Source organism: Bos indicus x Bos taurus, chromosome 1 (genome assembly GCF_003369695.1).
Source record: "Bos indicus x Bos taurus breed Angus x Brahman F1 hybrid chromosome 1, Bos_hybrid_MaternalHap_v2.0, whole genome shotgun sequence".
Lineage (NCBI taxonomy): Eukaryota > Metazoa > Chordata > Mammalia > Artiodactyla > Bovidae > Bos > Bos indicus x Bos taurus.
In genome coordinates, this window is record NC_040076.1 from 28,883,043 (window position 1) to 28,903,252 (window position 20,210).

Genomic DNA, 20,210 nt, shown 5'->3' on the forward strand with positions numbered 1-20,210 from the left:
AGCAATAGGAAACCTATTTTATGATGCTTTCATCACCTGATTCAATGGCTGCAGGACCAGAGACAGTGAAGAGATATTTGCCCTGAAGCTGCAAGCAGAGCACCAGAGGAAAACACATTACCCTTCATCGCTTCCCCCAGATCTGTCTGCACTCTCTCCTGTATTATTTGAAGAATAGGTTCCTTATCCAGACAGCCTCCTGTATGATCCCGCATAGCAATGGCTATAACCCTGATGGGTGACAAATGTTGAATTGATATTGCTAAGGGGAGTCTGGAGTCAGAGGAAAAAATACATGCATTCTTTTACAGTTGCTATGAGAAAAGTCAATTTATTGTCATTGGTTATTTTTTGATCTTGAGGAACATGGTGGCTAAATCCCTCATCTTATGTTGGAGATGAATACATCAGCTAAGAACAGGGCAAAGTGAGAAACATCAAAGGTACAGAAAAGAAAATGTGAAATGAGTTGACCCTCAGAGTTCAAATGGTATAAAGGGAGAAACATTCTAGGAAAAATGTTTACAGTTCAAGTTTTGATTATTAAACACGATGACACTTTCTAGTATTAAACATCAAGTATTATTAGCATGATGAGTAAATTCTGTTTTTGATAATAAAGCAATTCCTAACACTTTCTTGCTAATATTAAAAAGTGATGGAAATAAGTCTGTAGTCATCTGTTTTCTAGAACATAAAAAATTTAAACAGCAAAAATACTTACCCTAAAAAAGTCAATGAAGCTAGATCACTCTCACTTTTGATGTTGGTAGCAAACACAACAGAGAAGAAAACATTATTATAGGGCAGACAGAATAAAATTTTGCATCTATCTGTTGTAATTATTGAAAATGTTTAACCAATAAAAAGAAAAAATATTCTCACCGGAAATGATGATGAGAATGTTACTGATATAAAAATGGAGATGTAAAGTGAAGTATACTGCAAATACTAAAATGTTCTGTAAAGGCTGTTTGCTATGACAGATAGAGGAAAAAACTCCAAACACATTCTATTTTGGACTCAATATTTTATTTATTTGCATATATTTTTATTTTCCACACCTAGCAATATCTATTTATCATCCTTCTTGTGGGGAAAAACTTGACAAAGGCAATTAACTTACATTATATCAGGTATAAATTTGAACTTTACACTGTGAATTCTAAAGACCATATTAGTAAGGTCAATCAACATAATGAAAATATAGCATATAACTGCACTGGTCTTTATGATTTTCCACAGAGGTCGAAGGGGGGAAAAAAAAAACAAGTTCTAGGTGTGAAGTAATTCCTTATCATTTTTTAAAGAGCTATGATAGAAAATTAGCATATATCTTTATACATAAGAAATGTAAAGAAAGGTAAGAAATTATAAGCTAGAACACAAAACATCAGGGTTGTACATTATGTTATTATCAGTAACAGGCATGGTACAGGATCGTGGCAGCACTAAGATGTTAATAACATATCTGAAAGGGGAAAAGCATTTACAGGAGGCTTTCGTTCAGTTGTTTTCTAGGGTGTATCACCATCAGCTGGCTTCGCTGTCAGGAAATCAAACTATTACTCTACTTTGAAATTAAAGCAAATTACACATGTCAGCCCTAGATTTAAGGTTTTACTCAAATGATAAAGAAGATGGTTAAGACACAGGTTTAGCTATAAAAGAAGTCTCTTTTGCTAATCTCTTCCATTACTAAACCAGTTTTTAAGAGAAAGACTTTCATGTACTCCTTATTAGTCACTATAATCAGGCTAAAAACAAAGCAGCAGTCAGTATTAACGTAAAGGAAAATATTAAATCTTTAAAAAGGTGACAAATACTTTATGTTTCATGCTGCTGCTGCTGCTAAGTCGCTTCAGTCGTGTCCGACTCTGTGCGACCCCATAGATAGCAGGCCACTAGGCTCCTCTTTCCCCGGGATTCTCCAGGCAAGAATACTGGAGTGGGTTGCCACTTCCTTCTCCAATGCATGAAAGTGAAAAGTGAAAGTGAAGTCGCTCAGTCGTGCCCGACTCCTAGCGACCCCATCATAATTTCTCAGTTACAAATGGATTACATATCAGTGATTACACATTTGTGGCCTGCTATTTCATATACCAAGGGGCAATTTCATGATGGAGTATCTCACTATTAACTGTTGAAGCAGTTAACTCAGCTTCTAAAAGTGTTCAGGTTTAGAGTTGGAGAGGAGCTTAGATATCTGAGTTGGTTGATATAATTTCAAGTTACAAAATAGTACCTAAAGAAAAAAAAAGTATTAACTCCCACACCTAGTCCATCATGCATATGTGCATAAGTGTGAGGAAGGTCTCAGAGCTGAGATAGGCATTTAAATTTCACTCTAAAAAAATTCCATAACATCACAGTAAAATAAACATTAGCAGAGACAACTGTGCAATATTTTTTTTTATTGGTTGAAAGTAAAAGATGTTTTCTGAAATGTTACAATTACCAAGTCAAGCCTTCAGAAATGAAGATACTAGCATCTACCAAGATATTAAATGAAATAGAGACAAGATAAAACTTATGCAAAATAAGGCATGGATGGGTTCATAAGCAACAACTTTTATATTTGACACAATTCTTTGTTTTATATATTACTATATGTTTATTACAGTATTTCTAAACACACTTTGAAAAAGGAAAGTAACAATCTCTAGTGTCTTGTAATTTAGACCAAGAGATAACCAGAACAAATAAAGTCACCAAATATTTGCCTTAGAAAAAAATACTGTATACATTCAACAGAAATAATCAAACATGGATACATGATTCAAATTTGAACTTAAAAGGATTAAATAATTGGGCTGTAAGGCAAAATTCTTTAAAGGCATGATATACAAGACTTAAAGGATCCTAGCTGTTCAGATGGCTGGACAATGTAGTCTAGGATTGCTAAAATTTCAAAAACATGTCCCCTTCTACTCTTTAAAGAATAAAGTTTGACATTCATTTTCATAAACCAATACTGAATTTCAGACATCGGACATTTCGTCTAGACAAATATATTTTGAAAAGCTTACACATTACAAGTTCTGGGACAGTGAGCGTGGGAAAACAAAGCACAGGTCTTCCTCTGCGGGAGCTGAAATCAGATCTCTTCAGTTGGGCAGGTCCACATTGCGAAGGATGAGGGCCACTCGGTTTGGAATGTACACCTATATCAACACAGTCGTGTCAGTGCATTTGAAAGAAACACTGGGCTTGATATCGTATCAAAGCGACTTGATATCATATCAAAGCATGGTATTACAGCTCCCTTTACAATTCTACTGGCTCTGAGGAGGCTCTATTCGACAGTTCTGGCATTAAGACGCCTTTAAAACGATCACCGCTAGAGGGCTCCATACGCTTTACAAAAACCGATGTTCCCCAGACACAAAGGACAGAAACCTCCTTGGCGGCTCTGGTTCCGAACTAGCAGGTGGTGAAGGCAGGCTGCCCTCCAGGTCACAACGTTAGTCTAGTCAGGTAAATAAAAGTAACATACTAAAGACTGGTCAAGTCAGGACACTTATTATCTTTCTGGTTTGTGTTTCTCCTGTCATTTTAGGAACAAAACCTTAACGGTAATAGTATAAGGTTATCTTATGTGTATTTTAATCCCTGCCCCAATTTAAATCAGTCAAGAGGCTTGCCACTGATTGAAGGTGCAATCCACTTCTTTGCATGCCCTGCAGAGTCCTGACTCAGCTCCTTCTTGCATATGTGCAACTCCCCTCTCAGATATGCTCTTCACTTATCCCTTCTCCCTTTACCAGCTCTGGCCACAGAGCCTTGCGGGTCCTTGAACACACCACATCCTTCCCCTCCTTCCTCGCGATCTTGGCCTCTGCCTGGTCCCCTGTTCAGAACACTCTTTCCTGGGCTAGTTCCTTATCTCTTAGATCTTGAAAAACCCCAACTCCATGGAGAGGTGTCCTTTGACAACTCTAGATCTGATAGTGTCTCCATTTCATTTTCTATCACAGCACCACTTTTCTTCTATCTGAACATTTAACACACTTTGTAATTTTTTTTTTCAAGTTTATGATCAACTCTTCCCACTAGACTATTAGGTTTACCAGGGTGGAGGCCATATGTCTTCATATTTCTAACTTTTAGTAGGTGCCAGTGATGACTAAATAAAAGAATGAATAAAGGAATAAGTAATTGTGGGATCAATATGTGTATATTTCACAAGATATTCTTTAATATATTTGCATCTAAAATAATTTTTATAAAACTGAGAAGTGATTTGAACTGCTTGATGCTTAACTGTGTGCTATTTTACACATAAGGGATTAATTACTATTAACAAAGCAGACAGTAAAAGTCATATTACATATTGCTGTCATCATTGTGAGAGTATCTCTCCATTTCTGAATTTGTGAATAAGGTACAATTTTCAGCTACTTTAACTGAAAACTTGACCAATGATTTAAAAGAAAAAAGAGAAAGACTTTTATAGTTTAGAACTAGAATGAAAGATGGGAAAAAAAACCAACAACACAGAGCTTTAGGGAAAAAAAATAAAGAACAGAACAGCTGATTTTCACTGACTGAGACCACTGTATGCCCAGTGTATCTCAAGTCAGCAAATGAACACAACATTTTCCCACAAGGTTGCTGTGATAAAGACATCTTACAACTGTTTTTAAAAAATCAGATACATCAATACAGTTAATTTTGAATATTAATGATTAAAGCAGTTTTTAAATGACAGAATTTTGAAAAATTTATATTATGAATGCAATAACTAGAGAACAGTTTTTCTAATCTTGAATTAAAAGTAACAGTGACTTAGCACTGTCATCTGAGAAAAATGTCACACAAGCTAACAGTTTACTGGGTTCCTCACTGTCTCAGACTGGTATGCAATCCAGTACTTAACGTCCAAAAGATAAATATTATATCCTTGTGTTCATTAAGTGTGGGGAACTGTGTATTTCAATGCCATAATCAGTTTCCCTACAATTTACACATTGTTTTTAATGTCATATAGCTTTTAAACCACATCATGATTTAATGGCTAATATCTCTTCCATTCAATATTTTCTTTTTGACAGTGATAGGTAAGCTGTTATAAGATTGGCTCAACAAAAGAAAGCTGGAGCTACCCATGAACAAAGGCAGGACTATACCCAGGGGTCCAGACAGATCAAGTGCAAACTATGGCCTATTCCCACAATGACGCTACAGTCTAAAGCAACACAGACCAAAGCCAGAGAGGAGAAATCAAAGAAACCAACAGTCAGATTCAGTCAATTCCAAGTCTTCTCAAAACAAGCATGAATCAAGAGAGAGCAGTTCTGGGACTTCCCTGGCATTTCAGTGGTTAAGACTCTGTGCTTCCAATGCATGGGGTGTAGGTTCCATCCCTGGTTGTGTAACTAAGATGCCACATGTCAGAGTCAAAAAATTTAAAAAAAGAGAGAGATACCTGTTCTGCCTTACTCCATCTGTTTAGTTTAGGGAGTCATAGTAACTAGGTGTAAGCAGTCAGTGGGACAGCGGGTTATAATCAGAATGGTTCTGAAGTGTTAAAACCGAACACTGATTTAAATATCTCAGTAGCATGGGAGACTGAAGAAAAGGATTTCAGTTCTGTTTACCTTAAAAGTATTTCTCTGGTATTCTTGACCCTATATGCAGATAAAGAGATTCTGATTGGCCCAAGTCTCCTGAGAAAGAAGCGGTAAAGCACTTGCCGGGCCTAGGACAAGGAGTGGCGGGCCCCTGCTCAGTGTGGCCAGGATAAACCTGGATGCTGCCTCAGTCTCGTTCTGCATCTTACCGTTTCGGTATCCACCCTGATTTTATTACCTCATACTGATTTAATTAATGAAATATGAATAACTATAAGCTGATAATTTAGAAGCAATCTTACTGTCTGTGATCTCTGGTATTTTAGCTAGCCCAAATTTAAGAGTAAAACAACGAGGGTGATGTAAGAATTCAAGGTTTGCAATGAATGCACTGCATTTCCTCTTTTGGCACTTAATTGTTCAAAAATGCGCTAAGAATTCTCTCTAAATGATGATGGCCATTTTATGTAAGGACCTTTATGATTACCAATTCCAGTCACACTTCGAGGCCGCTTAATACTATATGCTCAAAAACCATTGGTTGATAATTGTACAATATCATTAACAGGAATATTGTGTAATTATACTTTTTCACTGCAGTGTTAATTACCAGAATGTGTTCATGTTGCTTCAGAGCCCTTGCAGTATTGGCAATATGAAAAAATTTCCCCAAGCAAGAAATTTTTTTTTAACTATGGCTATTTATGAATTTTGGAGTTTTCTTCTTTATTAGAGTTCTGCATATATAAATCAATGTTCTTAGTAGTTAGGAAATGACTACCAATTATACTAAAAGACTTACGATAATTAGAGCTAATTCTTATGATGAGACAATTACAACATAAACAATTTGGGGCTCTATAATTTAGTGCTAAGTATTGGCTTCTGTAAATCTCAATTTACAATTTTAATTCTATAAATAGTTTTGATTCCGATAGCAAAAGAAATATGAACATATTTTAAGTAGATTTAAATATAACTGCTTATATTTAAATATGAATATCTCATATTTAAGCTTATGTATACAGACACCATTTAGTATACACATCACAGATAGTATATGCTGATAAACATATTCACCATGCCCGTTACTAGTCACTAAGCCATGAACATTTTGGAGCTAGGATCATACAGTAAGAACATATGAGACAGTGTAATGTAAAGTCATGAATTTTATTTTTTCTAGCTGTCTTTGTACTCTGTTCTTCACAAGGAATCAGAATGCCACCGCGTAATCTGGTTCATTTATTAAGAGAGTCAAAATGCATGCCATCTACGCAGTTATTTTGACTACATAATGACTTAATCACTACACCAACTATTACTATGGATTGAAAAAAAAAAAACCAACAGAAACTGATCATACAATGATCTACTATATTATGCCATCTAAGCAAAGTATTATGTTGTTCTTGGGTCAAAATTGATTTACAAATATTAATTACATGGTTTTTGAAAACAGGTTATCAAAAATTTAGAAACAGCAAACTTAAAAATAATTTTCAATAAAAATACTTAAAAGGCAAATTTTAAAATGTTCTTATAAATTGTAAAGTTAGCAGCTGTATAAATCATAGTGAAAACAGCATTTGTTGAAAAGGGCATTAGATCTTAACAATCTATATATATGTTTATCACAAATTATTTTGAAAAATAAAGATGACATAAAATAATTTTAATTTTCACATATATCCTTTAATTTATAAAATATTTTCTAAGGAAAAAACTTATTATAATTCATTATTTTGCATTAGGCTAAGAGAAAAGTGATCTAGTGAATATTTCTGTGTAGAAATACATATTTAGAAATATGAAAAAGAGAAAACTTTATGAATTAAAATTGATTTGTTTTAAAAAAAGCTAAACATTTTCATAATTCTTGGTAGAGCAAAAAACATTTCTCAACTTAATTTATATTTTCAATGCCTACAACTGAGGGGCAATAAAAAAGATACATCTATGTCAAACACCCTATTTAAACTAAAAATCTACCTTTGAATCACCAAATTTAGAATGGAAGTAAACAAATCTATTTCTTAAGATTAAGGAGATTTACTGGCAAAGTAATAGATGCTAAAAGTATTGCTTTATTCACATTTCACCATTAAGACTACTTAAGTTATTGTAAAGCAATCTAATTTATTTCAGGTTCAATCATCTCTGTGCTTTCATTTGTGCCATGGAGTCTGAATTTATGAATCAGAAAAGAAAAAGAAAGCGCCCTCGCCCCTCCTGGTTTACTGATGAAGTTATGGGTTAAACATAAGTTCCTATATCAGAAGCTAAAATGCAGAGAAATCATTATGCTAAAATGGAGTTTCCAAAAACTGCCAGTAAAGCAGAATGGAAAGGTTCTGCCTTATAGCTTCTTGGCATTTGTGAGATACTCCAACCTTAGCATATACATTTCAGCAGCAGTACACATGCAGTTCTCTGGTTTCACAGTTTTAACTGATGGAGCACATCAAGAAGATGCTGGGGTGGTACCTGCTGAAGCTGCAGCATGTATGGCTATTTTAAGATTCCTTTGAGTTCTGTTTGTTGCTATCTTTGAAAACAGATTTGACACTTATTCAGCAGATCCTTTGGATTACTGAGCTTGCAAATTAAGCTTTGGCAAATACAGTGTGCTAGTTGTGATGGACAGAAATTTCCTGGAAAAGTTACATTTTTGTCTCCCCTTCCCTCTTTATTCTAGGCATGTGGGAGGCAGAAGGCAGGTCAAAAGAGACCTAAAACCTGACTGGATCCCAGCACATTATCCATCAGTTCAATAAAGAGTTCTGTTATAATGAGACATTCTTATACTAGATGTATATTTGAATCTTCAAAAGATAACTCAGGTAAGAAGGAATTTGTTTTATTGGATTTTCTGGTCTACTGGGGCCCCCTTATTTTATAAAAAAGAATTATTACATTGCATTAATATAAATTATTCAAAAATCACAATACCATAATGAATACTATGACTATTTTATGTACCCACACCTTGCTTAAGAAATCATCCCTAACCACCAACCCCTTTTTTTTTTAAATTGTAGTGCAGTTAATTTTCCAGGTGCCTTATTTTTTACATTAAAACCCATGATCATTTCATTTGGAATCTAAAGATTTATTTAAAATGAGTTATTCCTAAAGCACCTGTAGTCATCAAAAACAAGATGCTGCTGCTGGGAAGATAGAACTAATATTTACCTCCTGACCCAGCGGGATCAGAATTCTATCACAGGTGGTAGTTAAGCTCTGCTCTATTTCTCATATGCTTGCACGGCTGTATCTCTCTACCTGTTATGGAGACTTATGTGACATTCTCCATTCCATCAGCTCATTTAGAACTGCACAGTCCATATTTGCAAGATCAATTTAATTAGTGCTTGAAAAGTAATCTGTCTGTGGCTGCCACTGGTTACTTGGCTTGTTGTAATTATGACAGAATATCTTTGCCCTTAAAAAATCAAAAGGATGTCAAGATATTTTCTGCCCAGCCTCAAAGATTGCAAGCCCTCGCCTAAGACGATAATTTCTCCAAAGTTGGGAGAATGTCCTCAAAGCATCTAGTGTCTTGGCACGCTTAGAATACCTAAATAAATATTGAACAGCCATGACAATAATAATTTAAAAATATATGTACAGCAGCATTTTGCAGTTTCCCCAAAACTTGGCTGTGTTAATGAATTTATACCTAAGAATCTCTTGCTGTAGGCAGGATACTATTATTAATCCTTAGGCAAACTCAGGCACAAAAAGGTCAAATTACTCAAGTTCTCATAGCTGGTATTCATAAGTGGCGGACTGGCGACTTAACCCCAAAGCCCCTGCCATGACATTTTGTGATCTTTTCCCTGTATTACCAGGCTTCCTTCACCAACATAAACCTCTTTGGCTACATGAACCTTTAGGAAAGTTAGCTATGTAACCTATTTGCTGGCTGAAATTTCAAATTCCTTTCAGTCTATATCAACTGGTTCAAGTTTGGCTTTATCACAGTTGGGTGCTGCTTCTCCATGACCCCTCCTTATGAGCTCGGTCACCTTCCCTAACCCCTCAGGGGCCTCTAACTCTTTAGTTATTTCAGAGCTTTAAAATCATTTTCTAATTCATTTCAGAAACTATTTTTATCAGTCTTATTTTACATGTCAAAACTGAATGTTCTGACAACCACAGCAAGCATTCTGTGAAGAAAGAAACTGCTAGCACCTGTGAGCCCTCCCTCTTGAAAATACATATAAATTTGTGTTTCCATCTAAAGCCACATCAACATCAGCATCAATACCACCACCCTACACACACACCGAGGGTAACACCTAGGTCTCCAAAGGCTATTGGCTTTGCTCAGAGCTGATCATCAACAATTTAATCTTATTCATCTCTGCTCTTTTATTTCATGCTGCTGTCTTTGACATATATAACAGCAGCTTACAAAGTAAGGTGCTGTCACCATCCTGGGAGGTGGGAATATAGTAGCAAAAGGGCGGAGCAAGGGGTATCATACAGATTCTCATGTTTGATATTTACCTAATTTTTTTAATGAAAGAATTAAACAGCAATGATAAAACTATACATTATGGGATACACCTTGGCCTTACATACATGAAACAAATCTTAATCCAAGTCCTCTCCTTGTGAAACAAGCAAAAAAAAAAAAACTGCGCTGAGACAGACAGGTAGAAGAGGGATAGGAAAGAAAGAGAGGGATACTTGACTAGTCACGGAAAGTGAAACATGTATAATACAGATGTGGACTTGGCCATAAATGAAGAATTTCTCCACCTATGCAGAATTTCTAAATTCTACAATTTTTTTTACTGAAATATAGTTTCAGGTATACGGCATGATTCAGATCTTTTTATACATTATACTCCATTCATAGTTCTAAAATATTGGCTATATTTTCTGTGCTGTACAATATATCTGTGCAGCTTATTTACTTCATAAATAGTATTTTGTACCTCTTAATCCCTAACTCTGTCCTGTTGCTACCCCTTCCTTATCCCCACTGGTAACCACTAGTTTATTCTTTATATCTGTGACTCGATTTCTGTTTTGTTATATTCACTTGTTTATTTTTTAGATTCCACATATAAGTGATCACAAATAATATCTGTCTTTCTCTGACTTCTTTCATTAAGCATAATACCCTCCAGATCCATCCATATTGTTGTAAATGGCAAAATTTTAGTCTACATTTTAAAAAGAAATTCAATTTAGTAGTTTAAAGCCGTATCCTGTCATTGTGTCAACCTCACAAAGTAAAATTTAGTTAATATAAAACAACACTCTCCTCAGTAATACAAAGAAACCAGAGAATTCTATAACTAGAGTGAATTCACAGTCTTTAATGACTACATGAAAGAAAAAAAAGGTATATACAGATTCTTTTAAGATGTTTAAAATGAAACTTTATTTGATAGTCCATAATACAGAAAGCTGCAAGAACAGAAGAAAAGCAAATTGTTGTAGAAAAGTTAGAAATATAATAGAAGGAAAGCTAAAACCTGGCTTCCTCTTATGTCTTGAGAAATAATTTTTAATCCTATTAATATTCAAATTTCCCCAACTGTCTGCTAAATATCCTTTACTATTTGTTTTTCCAAAACCCAGTGAGTCCAGCACCACATGTTGCATGTTTCCTTAGTGCGATCAATACCCCTTCCCTACTCCCTGCCTTGTTTCCATGTTGCTTACTTGCTGAAGAGTTGTTTTCTTGGACAAAAAGGCATCACTTTGAAAATACAGAATAAATTTAAATGAAATGAAAATACCTTAAAACCTTACTTACCAAAAGAGAACAGGGACAGTTATTATGTTCAAAAGGTTCAGAGAAGAATTCGGTATTGTGGTCCAGTCTCTTGTGTCCTCCGTATTCTGCTGCATCTGAATCGAGCACAATTTTGTACGTACAGCTCTTAAGGAATTACAACAGTTCAGGAGTTGAATGACACATTATATAATATGTCTGAGACAGGATTTAGTAGCAAGTATTCTGAACATTGTTAAATGATGATTTGTGCAATGTTCTCATTTCTTCTCTACTATTTCAGCTTCTCATGTTTGAAAGGGGCTCTGTAGGCTATCTAGTCCACACACCCACGGGACCTTTGTTATCCTTTTATCACAGCTTGGCACATGATCATCTATACCTATTAGTGAAGAATCTACTTTCTTCTTTCTGCAACCAACCAATTCCATTTTTTAGAAATTCTTCTCCATATTGAGCAGAATTTTGATTTTGTGAAAACTTTTTCCACCCAGAAAAGCCATAAAGAATAAGTTCAAAATACAGTAGCTTTCAAATATTTAATAGCTATGCTATCTCCATTGATCCTCTACATATATTACTAAATACTTGTTAAATAGAATCCGAGAACCTTCGATCATTTCTCACTTGATATGGCTGTTTCTCTTTTCCCGTCTCTGAATTCATTCTAGTTTGCTAGATCCTGGTTGACAAAGTGAGGAACACAGAAGTGAACTAAGGGTGCCCGTGTGTTCTGAAGACCAAGCACCCTTGGTTACAGACACATGCTTCTATTAATGCACAAGATCATGTACACATACTGTCCATTATGCCACAGAATTCATGCTGTAATCATGTTATCTGCTACAATTTAACACCCGATTTTTCACAATGAACTATTTGTATGGGGTTGCTAAGAGTCGGACACAACTGAGTGACTTCCCTTTCACTTTTCACTTTCATGCATTGGAGAAGGAAATGGCAACCCACTCCAGTGTTCTTGCCTGGAGAATCCCAGGGACGGGGGAGCCTGGTGGGCTGCCATCTATGGGGTCGCACAGAGTCGGACACGACTGAAGCGACTTAGCAGCAGCAGCAGCAGTATTGTATTTATTTAACTTATATGTGCTTATTTAACTTATATGCAGAGTACATTATAAGAAACGCTGGGCTGGATGAAGCATAAGCTGGAATCAAGACTGCCGGGAGATACATCAATAACCTCAGATATGCTGATGACACCACCCTTATGGCAGAAAGTAAAGCAGAACTAAAGAGCCTCTTGATGAAAGTGAAAGAGGAGAGTGAAAAATTGGCTTAAAGCTCAACATGCAGAAAACTAAGACCATGGCATCTGGTCCCATCACTTCATGGCAAATAGATGGGGAAACAGTGGCTGACTTTATTTTGGGGGGCTCTAAAATCACTGCAGATGGTGATTGCAGCCATGAAATTAAAAGACACTTGCTCCTTGGAAGAAAAGTTATGACCAACATAGAATATTAAAAAGCCGAGACATTACTTTGCCAACAAAAGTCCATCTAGTCAAGGCTATTGTTTTTCCAGTAGTCATGTATGGATGTGAGAGTTGGACTATAAAGAAAGCTGAGTGCTGGTTTAAAGAATTGATGCTTCTGAACTGTGGTGTTGGAGAAAACTCTTGAGAGTCCCTTGGACTGCAAGGAGATCCAACCAATCTATCCTAAAGGAAATCAGTTCTGAATGTTCATTGGAAGGACTGATGCTGAACTGAAATGCCAATACTTTGGCCCCCTATGCGAAGAGCTGACTCATTTGAAAAGACCCTGATGCTGGGAAAGATTGAAGGCAGGAGCAGAAGGGGACGGCAAAGGATGAGATGGTTGGATGGCATCACCAACTCAATGGACATGAGTTTGAGTAAACTCTGGGAGTTGGTGATGGACAGGGAGGTCTGGCGCACTGCAGTCCATGGGGTCGCAAAGAGTTGGACACAACTGAGCAACTAAACTGAACTGACTGAGTTGACTGAGTATTGTATTTATAACAAAAGAACAGCTATGGTTACTATGTTCAAATTTATATCAGAATGCCTAGAAATACTTGGTTAAAAAATCTACAAGTAAATATACATGGATACTTAGAAATTTAAGTTTCTTCTAGCTTAAGGAGGGAGACAGATGGGTGCCTAGGTGCTTTGCATTTTCCTGGTATTTAATCTCAGAAATGTTTGTATATTTTTATTACAGCAAAAGCTATCACATTTAAAGTACATGGGGATAAGAAGCTATGACTATCATTTTCATTCCTAGACCTTTGTTTAAGAGATGCAGATAGTTGCACCATAGGAATTTTGCTGGGAGTGGTGACTCCATTTCAGTCAATCCAGGTCAGTCTACTCGAATGCAAATCTAGACTAACAATCAGCATGTTAATGAGCTTAAAGCAGAGGGAAAGGGACAAAGACTGAGTTCAAAAGGTGACTACAGGGCCCAAGCACATTCCAAACATACTCACAGGATTTGAGCATGTGATTTATTTACTGGAGAAATAGGGACAGGATAGTGAGAACAAATCATTAGAGACATGGTAAATAAATGAAGCCCGGTGGTATGAAAGGAACTACTAAAAGAGAAGCTTAGCTTTTGTTCTTCATCCTAGTTCATTAAATACTTGCAAGAATCTTCAACAAGCATTAAATAAAAACAAAAAGAGTACAATACAGTTTAGAGAATGAAGACCTAGAATCCATTCTGAAACACCTTCAGAAATACATCCGTTCAGAAATACTTTCTCAATTATTAAGTTATTGGTTAACAACATAGATTATTGGTAGTAGTGACTGAAGAAAGGAAACATATCATGAAAAGCACTGATTCCCGACCTGTGGGTGGATGGTCACTGGCCATTGTGTTATCATAAGAGTCTCACAGAATAAGTAATTACCTTATTATAAGGGCTTGGGATTCTATATATACCTGTGTGAAGACTAAATAATGTGTTCTTATACCCATTTGGTACTATATTTCAAAGAATGTGCACTTTTTTGATTAATATGACATAGAGGCTTTTCAAAAGTCACAGAATTTATAGTAAGTTTTTTGCCTATATATTTTCTCAGTGAAAGATACTGAAAGAGCAATTGTTATATAAGGATCGATATATTTTTGACATTGAAAGGGATTATCACACTGAAAATGGTAAGAATCTACTCACTTAATGTATATAATTTATAGCTTTAAAGGAAAAGCCATAAAGTTTCAAAACATCAGTTTAGACCTATTTCTCTGATCTATAATTTAAAGCAAAAATTCTGCCATGGCTACTTTGGAATTACCCAGTCCTGTGTCTATATTACCCAGGGACTACAATAACTTCCTTTAGAAAACACAACCCTTAATTCCAGAAATTCCAACAATTCAAAACACTAGATTAAAAGTAATGATTGTGACAGAGCTTTATAATTGTAAATTACTATATTGTTTAAGAATCAGGAAACCCCATCTTTTACAAACACTGCTTAGAGTAAACATTTCTAAAACGGTTATCTGGGCATCTGGATTTTTGTTTTTCTCTTCTCATTCAGGCATTCCCTCACTCCCTCTTTCTCATGTACACGCAGACACACACACAGATTACACACATGACGTGGGACCCACATAGCATCAACACCCCTACAGAGCCCTGCCCTGTCTGCCACTAAAGAATATCCCTCTGAAAATATAACTCAGAACTAGTTTACCCTTAAACTGTCTTCTTCATAGGATTTCCAATTCCACAGTAGATAAATTTAGCAGGACATCTCAGCACCTCCACGTCTCTGTTATTCATAGCTGCCTCACTACATCTAGCAGAGTGCCTTCTCATTATGGCTTCTCAGTACATCTCTGAAACTGATATTCAGGATGACAATTCTGATTCATGAAGAAAGGCCAAATTACATGTCTTATATTTTATATTAGAGGAATGTAGAAGAAATTATTTTTCCCATTCACTTAATAAATACACACATGTAGGAGGCTCTGTGCAAGATATTAAAAAAATGACTAAGATGTAGTTTTAGTTTATGTGCAAGTCATAGCCTGTTAAGGGGAGATTAGAAACACATATGAATGTCCATAAATAAAGCAGAAGGCAATATTCAGTGAGAGGTACAGCCAAGGAGAGAAGGCAGGATTTACAGTTTATAAACAAAAAAGCTTTGAAGGATGGCTAGACTGTTCAGATTTATTTTATAATTATTAAGTGTGAGAATGCTTTGTGAGAAAGGTTATGCTAATCAAAAACAACCAACCAAAATTAACCTGAAGGTTGAGGGTAGAATAGAATGAATAAGGGAAACACTAAGTCAGAAAAACCTGCCAGGAATCTAAGAGTGGTGGTTAAACTTGGATAGTACAAAAGGAGAAACATATATAAACCAATGAGGTTTTTTTTGTATGTACAACTGATGGTACTCAAATGGGAATCTGATGCCCAATTTGAGGAAACACTTAGAAGGGGAAGAGTTGTGCCCAAAGGCACACAGTAAGTTTCATGGCAGAGCTGGGATGTAGACACAGGTCAAACATAGACTTAATTACCCTACTCTCCACAAGTGGGTGCCTGTTTTATGCCAAGAATCAGGCAGAGTGTTTTTGTTGGCAGTTTCTTTGTTTAATTCTAATTTTGAGATTCTAAGCATATAGAGGCTGGAATGAATGTGGCATGAATTAAAAAAAAATAAGAAAAAAGGATAAAGTGATATCCTAGTGTTTAATTAAGTTTAAAAGATTGGTGCTAAAGGACTGTAATTCTTAACGTTACTTAAGGAGTCTGAATATCAGGTTTGCATCTGTTCTAGATCAATTTCTTGCTCAGTTGGTTCATTTGATCTGTTGTTTGGGGAATACAGAATGTACTTTGCTCAATTTGGGAAAATAGAGCAGGGAAAGAATGATAAAAATTTTATGGAGATTTTTTAAAAAGGAGATCAAATAGATCCCTATCCATTTGGATATCATTTTAAAATATTTTGATTTCTTCTTATTTTAAATTCAAGAGCTTCCTAAGTATTTGATATATCTATCAACAGGTTGAAGTTGATAAGAAGTTTTAAACATTATTTTATAATCTATGTCCTTAAATTTGAACCAAGAAAGAGCCATGTTCTGAAGACATGTACTAATAAGATTAAAGAACAGTGAAGGCATGAAGACTCTTAAATTCAATGGCTCTTCAAATACTTCAAAAGCTGCTGTGTTTGCTCAGCCACTTGATAAAGTGTCTGTTCAAAGTATAAGGATTTTGATGTAAGAAGTACTATCATTTATACCATTCTGCACTAAACTCACTTCACTCCTGCTGATGAAACTAGGGAAATTTATTGTAAGGTACAAACCCTGAGGTTTCAGACTGAGTGACAATAAAAGAGGTTCTCTAGTGAGTAGATGACCATAAAGATGGCAAAGCTGGTAAGTCACCATATATCTTTAAATCTAAGACACCATCGATTTTAAGATGAATTATTTTATATAACTGCACTAAAAAGAAAAATATCACTACCATGCCAATCACTATAAGACATATCCCAGTTGATGACATGTTAAAAAATGTACACTTAGATCATATGAATTTGGCTGAGGAGCCAAGATGGCGGAGGAGTAGGACGGGGAGAACACTTTCTCCCCCACAAATTCATCAAAAGAGCATTTAAACGTCGAGTAAATTCCACAAAACAACTTCTGAATGCCGGCAGAGGACATCAGGCACCCAGAAAAGCAACCCAACTCTTCGAAAGGAGGTAGGAAAAAATATTAAAAACAAAAAAAAAAGAGACAAAAGAGGGAGGGACGGAGTTCCGTCCCGGGAAGGGAATCTTAAAAAGAGAGAAGTTTCCAAACATCAGGAAACCTTCTCACTGACGAATCTGTGCCGAGCTTTGGAAGCACAGAGGGCAACATAACAGGGAGAAAAATAAATAAACAATTTAAAACTCGCAGATTGCGAGCCCTACGGTAACTCCCCCAGCAGAGAAGCAGCGCAGACGCCTGCATCCGCCATTAGCAAACCGGGGCTGGGCAGGGAGGCGCGGCGTGGGCTGCATCGCTGAGAGTAAGAATCTGGCCTGAATACCCTGAGCGCTATCTGAGCGAAATAATTTGGGCTAGCAAACCAGACTGTGGGATACCTATCACGCGAAAAGCCAGCCCTAACCTAAGACCGCCAGGCCTGCGCACGGAACAAAGGACTGAACAGAGATAGCCGGCTGCAGACCTTCCCCCTCCGGTGACAGGCAGCCAGAGCCGGAAGGGGGCAATCGCAGCCCCAGAGAGACATTATCTATAAAACTGTAAGCAGGCTTCTTTGCTAACTAAAACTTCTTGGGGGTCTGGACGGTCAATATCTGCCTGAGAAGGTGCGCCGGTTTTACATCCAGATAACCGAGTGGCGGGGAGGCGATAAGTCGCAGCATTGGCGCTCGCCTGGGAAGAGCAAATTGGCGCTCGGACCTGGGAAGAGCACAAAACGCAGGCCCAACTGAGTCTGCGCCTCTGAGGTCTACCCGAGTGCCTGAACCTGAGCGGCTTGGACCTGGGAGGTGCATGCAGCCCAGGGCCAGCCTCGGATTGTTCCTGGCGGAACAACCTAGAGTCCGAGCAGTGTGGACAGGGAGGCTACACGCGCCGTGAGCAGGGGCAGACCCAGGGTGGCTGAGGCATTGCGAGCCCACGCCAGTGTTATTTCTTTGCAGCATCCCTCCCTCCCTCCCCACAGCGCGACTGAACAAGCCTAAAAAAAAAAAAAAAAAGTGTCCGCCACCGTGCCCTTTGAGTCAGGGCGGAAACCAGATACCGAAGAGACTAGCAAACAGAAGAAGATATAACAGAGGGAAACGCCTTGGAAGCTACAGGCAATAGATCAAAACCCTGTGGTTACTACGGACTACATAGGAAGGGGCCTATAGATCTTGAGAAATATAAATCTGACCAAGGAACTAGCCAAAAATGAACTGAACCCACAACACCCACAAAAAAAAAAAAAAAAAAAAAAAAGTCCTAGATATATTTTTTATTATTTTTACGATCATTCTTTCTTTTTTTTTTTAATTAAAAAAAAAAAAAATTTTAAGTCCTCTATTGTTCCTTTAATTTTCACTTTTATAACCTATTACTTTGCAAAAAAAAAAAAAAAAGACCCTATTTTTTTTCTTCTTCAGCAAACTTCATATATATATATTTTATAATTTTTTGACCTTGTTTTTTTGTTTGTTTGTTTTTGTTTTTTTCTTCTTTTCTTTAACATTGTATTTTTGAAATTCCAAACTCTACTCTAGATTTTTAATTTTCGCTTTTTGGTATATGTTATCAATTTTGTACCTATAGTTTTTTTTTATATATAATTTCGGTGACTTTTTTTTTTTTTTTTTCTTCTTCTCTGTTTCTTTCTCTTCTTCTTTTATATAACATTGTATATCTGAAATTCCAAACTTTACTCTAGATTTTTAATTTATGCTTTTTGGTATTTGATATCAATTTTGTACCTGTATTTTCCGTATAATTTTTGTGACATTGTTCGTATTTGTTTGTTTGTTTTCTCTCTTTATTTTTCTTCTTCTTTTTTTTTTTTTAACGTTGTATTTTTGAAATTCCAAACTCTACTCTAGATTTTTAATTTTTGCTTTCTGGTATTAGTTATCAATTTTGTACCTGTACTTTCTTTATAATTTTCGCGACCTTCTTTGTTTTTGTTTGTTCGTTTTTTCTCTCTTTCTTTTCCTTCTTCTTTTCTTTAACATCGTATTTTTGAAATTCCAAACTCTACTCTAGATTTTTAATTTTCGCTTTCTGGTATTAGTTATCAATTTTGTACCTGTACTTTCTTTATAATTTTCGCGACCTTCTTTGTTTTTGTTTGTTCGTTCTTTCTCTCTTTCTTTTCCTTCTTCTGTTCTTTAACATCGTATTTTTGAAATTCCAAAATCTACTCTAGATTTTTAATTTTTGCTTTTATGTATTTGTTACCAATTTTGTACCTTTAAGGACCCAATCTTCAGGACCCATTTTTCACTAGGGAGTGAGATTACTGGCTTGACTACTCTCTCTCCCTTTGGACCCTCCTTTTTCTCCACCAGGTCGCCTGTGTCTCCTCCCTAACCCCTCTCTACTCTACCCAACTCTGTGAATTTCTGTGTGTTCCAGACGGTGGAGAACACTTAGGGAACTGATTACTGGCTGGATCTGTCTCCCTCCTTTTCATTCCCCCCCTTTTTATCCTTCTGGCCACCTCTGTTACCTTCCTCCTTCTTCTCTTCTCTGTATAACCCCGTGAACATCTCTGAGTGGTCCAGTTGTGGAGTGCACATAAGGAAGTGACTACTGGCTAGCCCACTCTCTCCACTATTGATTCACCTCATCTCATTTGGGTCACCTCTAACTCCCTCCTCCCTCTTCTCTTCTCCATGTAACCCTGTGAACCTCTCTGAGTGACCCTCACTGTAGAGAAACTTATCATCTTTAATGTAGATGTTTTATCAATGGTGCTGTATAGAAGGAGAAGTTTTGAAACTACTGTAAAAAATAAGACCGATAATCGGAAGCAGGAGACTTAAGTCCAAACCCTGACTCCAGGGAACTCCTGACTCCAAGGAACATTCATTGACAGGAGCTCATCAAATGCCTCCATACCGACACTGAAACCAAGCACCACACAAGGGCCAATAAGTTCCAGGGCAAGACATACCAAGCAAATTCTCCAGCAACAAAGGAACACAGCCCTGAGCTTCAAGATACAGGCTGCCCAAAGTCACCCCAAAACTATAGACATCTCATAACTCATTACTGGACATTTCATTGCACTCCAGAGAGAAGAAATACAGCTCCACCCACCAGAACACCGACACAAGCTTCCCTAACCAGGAAACCTTGACAAGCCACCTGTAC

The 20,210-nt window shown here is 36.6% G+C and overlaps 1 protein-coding gene across 1 annotated transcript in view; it reads right to left on the reverse strand.

The window, feature by feature from the left end:
• Positions 1-1,287: 1,287 nt before the first annotated feature.
• GBE1 (1,4-alpha-glucan branching enzyme 1) overlaps positions 1,288-20,210 on the reverse strand; it is a 321,456-nt gene continuing 302,533 nt past the window's right edge. Inside the window, exons 15-16 of the mRNA XM_027551221.1 lie at positions 11,353-11,470; positions 1,288-3,164 (exon numbers count right to left, since the gene is read on the reverse strand). Of these exons, the coding sequence (XP_027407022.1) occupies positions 3,108-3,164; positions 11,353-11,470 (175 nt within the window). The 3' untranslated portion in view covers positions 1,288-3,107. The remainder of the gene's footprint in view (positions 3,165-11,352; positions 11,471-20,210) is intronic.